This window comes from Papaver somniferum, chromosome 7, assembly GCF_003573695.1.
Source record: "Papaver somniferum cultivar HN1 chromosome 7, ASM357369v1, whole genome shotgun sequence".
Taxonomy (NCBI): Eukaryota; Viridiplantae; Streptophyta; class Magnoliopsida; order Ranunculales; family Papaveraceae; genus Papaver; species Papaver somniferum.
The window spans coordinates 62,236,505-62,244,154 of NC_039364.1; the positions used below are offsets into that span (position 1 = coordinate 62,236,505).

The following is a 7,650-nucleotide window of genomic DNA, read 5'->3' on the forward strand; positions in this document are numbered from 1 at the left end:
GAAGAAGCCATTGGATACCCGCCTTTAGAAATCAGAAACTAATCACTTTCGTTGGATTGTCTGTTACCACCAAAATAGGTCGCGGGATAGATTCCCGAGTCTATTCAATGTTTTGATTTTTTTCTTTCCCCTTTATCCACTTCTCCGTTCTATCGACCTAAAAGCTTAAAAAACTGAAAATGAAGATCTCATCTATTTTTTCACCAGATTAAAATCAATTGTTTGAGTTTTGACGGTCTAATGATTTCAAGATTATTGGACTGGAAATAATGTACGGATCTGATTTGGAAGAATAAAGAACACCAATAGATTTAGACTAAAGCTCAGTGTTTGACGTACAAGGCATGTGTACTCTGCTTGTTCGTAGCAAAGATCAAAGGAATCAAAATAGTTGAGACCAAGAGAGAGTCGATCCTTATCTTGCAGGTTAAAGGTCTTTATTTATAGGACATGTCATTGTGTTTCGGAGGTACTCAAAGGCTATCTTAGTTAAGTTACATAAATTATAGAGTATATTATGGATTCCCTCCTTACATACTAGCCTTATGGGATCTTTAGATGCATATGCAAATCAACACTACAACGCATAACTATATATAAGATGCCCACATGATTAGTACATGTGTGGTGCACACTTATCAAAGAAAACAGATGCATTAACCGTGACCTAGATATAACCTGGCCCGGACCTGTTCCCTAATCAAATCACTAAGAACTTGCTAATTGCATGCACAACAACATCGTTTTGATATAAGATCAAGGTTCCGCTTACATGAGACAACAGGCGTTAACATTATCATCATTGAAGAAATTACTGACTTTATCATCACCTCTGGTTGTTGCATTAAGACTTCCATGTCTTTCACCAACATTATAACCATGTCTCCAGTAGTTATAACTCTCTTTGTAGTCATTTGTCATATCTTTGAAGTAGTTGTTGGTGGTTGTAAAATACAACGGCTTATCTGCCCAGAACTCGGCCCTTTTACCACTTCTCCTCACTGCTTTTAGTACTTTGTGTGGATCCACGTAACCCATTACCGTCACCTTCTCCATTTCTAAGTCCACTTCTATTGAATCAATACCTGAATAGTGTATCATGAAACTATATTTAAATAACTCGATGTAGTATAATAATAATTTCACAAAAAAAGTGTATTTCCGTTTTGGTTCCAACTAGTATACGAGTATTTTTTTTCTTTTTTCTTTTCATATATGTAAATGCCCCGAAAACCCAACTCCATATAGAGATACATGTTAATACGTATCCAAACATCGTTGGACTATGTGAAACACCGACACGCCAGTATTGGTGTCTTGTCCGTGTCATATGCGTTTCGGGCATCAATATGTGCAGGACACCGACACGATGCGCATGTGGATATCTATACCCTATTCCGCTAATTGGATAATCTAGTGTGTTACAGATACTATAATATAGTTAACTTTTCTACAGGTGGGTTAACCTAACAGCATAATATGAAGTTTATTTTATGTATTTACGTGATTAATATATTTAATATATACTATAACATCATGATTTTAAAAATTACCTAATTAATATGTACTCCCTCCGTCTCTAAAAGATAGGCAGGTTTGTGTGTAAATTTTTTAGAGACGGAGATATATATACACACAAACCTGCCCGTCTTTTAGAGACGGAAATATATATACACACACGTAATCCTGTCCGGATGATTTTGAATTTTGCCGGGTCAGTTCGAGCCTATGTATTACTATAAGTTATTGCATTCTATAATCTAATGAAATTACCTCTGAGCTTGAGAATAGATTTTCTGACAACCCTTTCACAACCTGTGCAGCACATCCTGACTTGAAGCTCCACTGTCTACAACACAATTATTAATTAAACATGTGATTGATGAGAAAAGAAAAGATAAAGGGAATTTGGAAAAAGGAAAAAGTTAATACTCATAGTGATGCTGTTTTTAAGGAAAAGCAAACACGGTTTTCTCCATTTCTCTTCTTCTTATTCTCTTTTATCTTTCTTTTGTTATACCTTTTGTTATATAAAAACTTGGTCTTTCTGAACTAATCATCATTTCCATAAGTTGTTTACCTATTGCCCTAACTAATTCAATCCTCACGGTTTAAGTACTAAGAAAGGAAACAAGATTCATGAAAAAAGAGCTTTAGACTCCATTAGTTAATGTCAAAATATCTCACACCTAATCATATACATACACCGTCCTTAATTCCTGTCTCATTACTTTTGTATATTCCAATTAGAGGACGAGATTAAAACTAAGAGGAATTAATGCCAGCATTTGATTAATCAACAGGAAAAATGTATATACCCCAGCTACGCTTTACTTATACAACGGGCTAGTGGATTACAGGTAAAAGAAAATTGGTCGAAAAATGTTTTAATTTTCTCTTTCAGAATTATTGGCCTGCTTAGGATTGAGGTGCTAAGCTATAAACAATCAGATAAGCATCAACTTATAGTCCAGAATTGGGTTGGTTAGATTATTTCCTATACAAATAACATAAAACATGCTTTGAAGAAAGTGAGATAACAATAAAAAGGTTTGTTGGATTATTTGGAAGGATGGAAATGAAATTGCTTTTGGTGGGAAATTGAGGTCTAGAGAAAAAGGTCATTCATACCCTTAAGCCATGACTGTTTTATGGTGTTTAAGTTTTGCTATTTTTTGTAATGTTTCTACCGATTATGTTCTTTTCAATTAGAAATTTTTGGTAAAATGCTGAGGTAGGGTGCTTGTATTCAGTATTCAAGTTCTTAACATATTAACTTCTAAAAACAAAAAAGAACTTAAGTTTAAAATGCTTGATGTTCCCGAATATTAATCCCTGTAAAAACTGCATTGGTTGATTAACCTTCAAACCTATACTTTTGGGTTGCCAGTTCCTAATCCATACCATGTAGAACAAGTGTGTCAGTATGCTAGACCTCTTCTATTTTCTTGGTCTGCCCTGTTCAGGCCTAGTATCAATGTAAATTTTGAAAGTATCATGTTAATTAGATTGGGATTTAATCTTCCTACTGATAAGAGAGCTTCTCCCCTGTACATTCTGTTTTTCTTTAATAAATTCTTCTTAGTCGAAAAATGGTAGTAAGAAAGTACATGGTATAGACAGGCTTATTGGAAGTATTAGCCTAGCTACCCTTAAATCATGCTTCGGAAAAAAGGAAGAGAGAAAATGAAAACGAACCTGCAAAGCGAGATGTCTACCCTTGGGCATATTGTTGGGAAGCTGATGATGGGCTGTGTTGCAGTGATGATGGGGGTGGTAGTTGTTAGAATTTTGGTAAGGAATGAATAAACAAGACCTAAGCAAAGAACCCAATATTTGTACGAGTGAAGTGATTATAGCCATTGTAGAAGAACAATTACTATACTATTTAAACACACAAAAACCACCCCAGCAAGTTAACTTAAGTTTAGAGAGAGATAATGCATGAATGAATCAAACCCAAGTAATCTCTATCCTGATCAGAAGATATTCTCTTGATGTAGGGGAATAGCTTCCTTAGTTATCTCCTTGTAACATATATTCCATTTCCCTCTCTCTATCTCTCTGGATTTCTCTCTCCCTCTCTCATTAAAATGTGTCTTCCTCTTCTTCCTCTAATATAAGAGGTACTCATAAGTTGAGTCGACAACCTTTTTTCTATGTAATCATATTACATTCACACGTCGTCTAACCTTTTAAAGAATAATTTTGTTACTAAAATAATTGAAACACACTTTAGAATGGGAGGGAATGGCATCCAAAACCCACCCTAGCTAGCTAGGTTATAAACATATATATGGATTAACGCTGGAAATGTGGGCCAAGCCAACATGACTGATGACATTCCAGAGGAATACGCGAATCTCATATATATAATAGCACCAGTCATGGCCGACTCAGTATTTGCTTTGGAAAGAAAGATGAGTTTCGATGCAAAGTTAATATTCTCTGTAACTTAAATATTTGTATACACGGAAAAAATAACTTGACACATGGACGGAGATTACAAACCGAAGCTGGACGCAATGATACAACTACGCACACGGAATTAATTCTGAGTCTGCTTAGAAACTAAGCTAAGGATAGTTTAGTAAAATACTTGTAACCACTCACCCTATATAAAGAAACATTATTAGGTTAGAAAAGGGGATCGGACCGGCCACCTTCCTTCTCTATTTTTCTCACAAAACTCCATCTATGATGGAGCTTCATCACCTTTGTAATACTTAATAAAACTCACACTATCATTATCTGTGGATGTAGGCAATGCCGAACCACATAACTCACCTGTATTAATGTCCTCTTACATTTCTGCACTTTACATTTTGCTTATGAATGTTGTTTTTATTTTAATCTGTCTACTATTATGTTATTCTAATCAATTGGTTGTGATACCAAACTAATGGTGTTCATAATTTGGCGCTATAAACAAAAAGTTTGCAAATAAGTTATAGATCAGCCCATTTCCGATGACGGCTCCAATCCTCCAGATCAAGCGAAGATGACTACCTCCGCAACATAAACCAGTTCAACAAGGGGCAGTACTTCTTTTAACCCCACCAACTACCCAATGTCACATGTGGATACCATCTTGATAGAACTGCTACGGACTTATTCGTACAAAAGTTCAGTTCAATGCACAAGGGACCTGTAGTCTTACAAACACAAAATTGGTTAAAAAGACCAAAATCAATAATTTCTGGGTGAAATGGACAGTTAGATTTTGATATTGTTTAAATGGACAAAAATGTAAAAATAGGCAGGATGTAACCAGTTTCATCGTGCCCATTTTCAAATATTTTTTCTTATTTTTAATTTACACAGGATGTATCCAGTTTCATCCTTCGACAAACAGCTTCGGAAACCAAAAGGGGCATATACATACATCACACACAGAACGAAAGAGTTTGCAAATCTAAACTCATGATTGTACATTTTCATGAAAACATTTCATCCATTTTTATAAATTAAATACATTTTGCGAACTCAGAACATTTCACACATTCTTATAAATTGCATAAATTTTACAAACTCAATACATTTCTCAAGCGTTTATAAGTTGTATACATTTTGTACAAATCAACACATTATATACGATTTTATAAATAATGCGTACACTTCTATAATAACACTGCATACATTTTCTAAACACAACTCATTTCTTACATTCTGAATGCATCCATTCTCACAAATTGCATACATTTTTGGATATTAATGCATACAATGGAGAACCGGAGCAAGCACCACCGGTCTCAAATCATCATACTGTGTAAAGCACTTGCTTGCAATCTCTCCGGACTCCCTCATAAGCGTTTATGAGTGTATGACTAGGGGAAAGATTTCCATAAGAAAGAGATATCCAACATGACATGCCTTTGGCAGCTCAGCGGAACGGGTGTTTGCAAAACATTCCGTTTTACACCACGTCTCCGGAAGATTCTCAAACTCCCACCGTTTGGTAATTTCCTGGCCCGAAATTAGCCAACGGGATGACAGGTTCAAACACTTATCTTTCCTCTGCAACGATGGATTTATAAACTCTCACAGTACAGGGGCAAGAACAACCATATTATAAGCATTTATTTAATAATGTTTATCACTCATAAGTCATACCATGGATCCACATTATTTCCCATTACACTGAAAACGTTTATTTAAAATTGCGATACACTGAAGCTTTCATTACATAACTTATTATAGCCTGATACAAACTTTTGCAAGTATTTGCATCTTTAATTGCAAAAATAGTCCAGTAAACCAATTCTAAATCTAGTCAAATTTTAAGCTTTCTATGGAGCTTCTGTATTGAGTTTTAAAAACCCACGCATAGCGTTTTCATTTTAACTTTGAAGTTCTGATTCAAGACTTGTCCAGCTAGTTCTGTTTGATTTCCGGACTAATACCATTTAATTTTCCGAGACCCCTACTATCTTCACGAGTTTCCCAATTCGCAGGGAATAGCAACTACCTGCCAAAGTACAAAATAACCCAGTGAGGCAGATCCCGATGACGATGGTATCTCAGATCTCCCGGATACGATGGTATACCTTCGTTTTCTCCAGCCCAATGATAGTTTCATTCCGCTGTTACACTGACGACGAAGGCACTCCAGCAACATGAATTCATCGACAGATGCGTCCACGAAGCACAATTTTCAGATCGGGATAAGAAAGAAAGGCTCATATCCACGCACTGATCGAGTGTCCGGTCAAAGGAAGACGAGACATAAAACTGCCTGATGATGCCTCTACTAAGTCTCGAACGGGCCCTTTCATTTCATTTTCATGAGGCTTCTATTTCACACGCTGCCGATGATTCTATTCAAAGAAAGGCTCACAACCTGATGCTGTGGTATATGAGTTGTGCCGCTGATATAAGCGGTCTTGGTATGGGGTCTTGGTATGGCATATACGAAGTTGCTAGGAAAATGGGGCACCGTGAGACAATAACAATGAATAACTGCATCGGACATACGTATAGCTGTCATTGCCGCAAACAACAAGAAGCTTTTCAACCAACTAGAAAAAGTGAATTCAACTTTGCCCGCAGACGAACAAGCATCAATCGATGCACGATAGGTGACTCAGAATGGAGCATACTTCTTATTACTCCTTATTAAGGATAAATAAGAGATGCTGACACTAGCATACCGATTGACCAAGAAAAGATGATCCCGTTCCCGAAGTTGCAACTACCATAGATGACCCCAAAACGGGCTCTATGATAATCGGAACTACGAGATATAAAGATAAAAGATAATTCTATTATTGAATGAGATGATTTACATTGATAACCCATAGGATATATATAGCGATATCATAACTTGGTATGCAAGATTAATACTTGTAAATCAATCCATACTAAAAATATCAAATACTAAATATAACCCTAAATACTAAATCTTTCCATATAATAGTTGCATACTCTAACACCCTCCCTCAATCTCATGGGGATTGAAAAATCGCTTGAGATTGGCCTTGAAAGTTGTTGATGAACTGCGGTGTCAATAAACGCCTGAGAAGTATAAGAAGAAGTGCGTCGCCATTAAAGAGAATATCGATTAGGAGAACCGCTAAAGCAGCGAAATTCATAGAACCGTTGATGGAGCATACAAGAACCATCCTTAAGAAGAGAAAAGAAAAATACCCAAGAAAATAGGGATTAGAAAAGTTGACGAAGAATCGCGCTGCCGTAGAGAAAATAGATAATTGATTAGAAGAACTAATGATAACTGGATCCATAATCTTTAAAAGAATTAACAGAGGTATCAGTACCATCAGGTAAATAATAAAATTTCTGGAAAAAGAGAGGTGGTGTTCCGAACATCTTCAACAAAATCTGAAAACTTGAATTAAGGGGTTGGATTAAGGATTTGGCAAATATGGATGAAAAACCTAAAAATAAAAACCGAATAAGGAAAAACTAATCATATTGCAGCGGAAGAAAGATCCGGCGGACGGTAGCATTGGAGGCTACCGCCGCCGGTTAGAAAAGAAAACGAGGCGGGCAACAGGTTCGGATCGAACCCGCTGATACCAAATCAGAACTACGAGATATAAAGATAAAAGATAATTCTATTATTGAATGAGATGATTTACACTGATAACCCATAGGGTATATATAGCGATACCATAACTTGGTATGCAAGAT

At 36.1% G+C, this 7,650-nt stretch overlaps 1 protein-coding gene across 1 annotated transcript; it reads right to left on the minus strand.

Moving 5' to 3' along the window:
• Window positions 1-420: 420 nt before the first annotated feature.
• Window positions 421-3,583, minus strand: LOC113297453 (heavy metal-associated isoprenylated plant protein 30-like). The gene is made up of 3 exons (XM_026545923.1): window positions 3,199-3,583; window positions 1,774-1,849; window positions 421-1,085 (listed from the first exon to the last, which is right to left on the minus strand). Exons 1-3 carry the CDS (start codon window positions 3,361-3,363, stop codon window positions 769-771), a joined length of 558 nt encoding a protein of 185 aa, XP_026401708.1. The 5' UTR covers window positions 3,364-3,583; the 3' UTR covers window positions 421-768.
• Between the last annotated feature and the right edge of the window lie 4,067 nt (window positions 3,584-7,650).

What these genes read in the sequence shown, in the direction of transcription:
- LOC113297453 (XM_026545923.1), bottom strand. Translation starts at nt 3,363, where the DNA reads ATGGCTATAATCACTTCACTCGTACAAATATTGGGTTCTTTGCTTAGG. An exon ending in GTAGACATCTCGCTTTGCAG is followed by an intron (nt 1,850 to 3,198) that starts GTTCGTTTTCAT and finishes ATTGTGTTGTAG; the next exon opens with ACAGTGGAGCTTCAAGTCAG. An exon ending in ATCTATTCTCAAGCTCAGAG is followed by an intron (nt 1,086 to 1,773) that starts GTAATTTCATTA and finishes TACACTATTCAG; the next exon opens with GTATTGATTCAATAGAAGTG.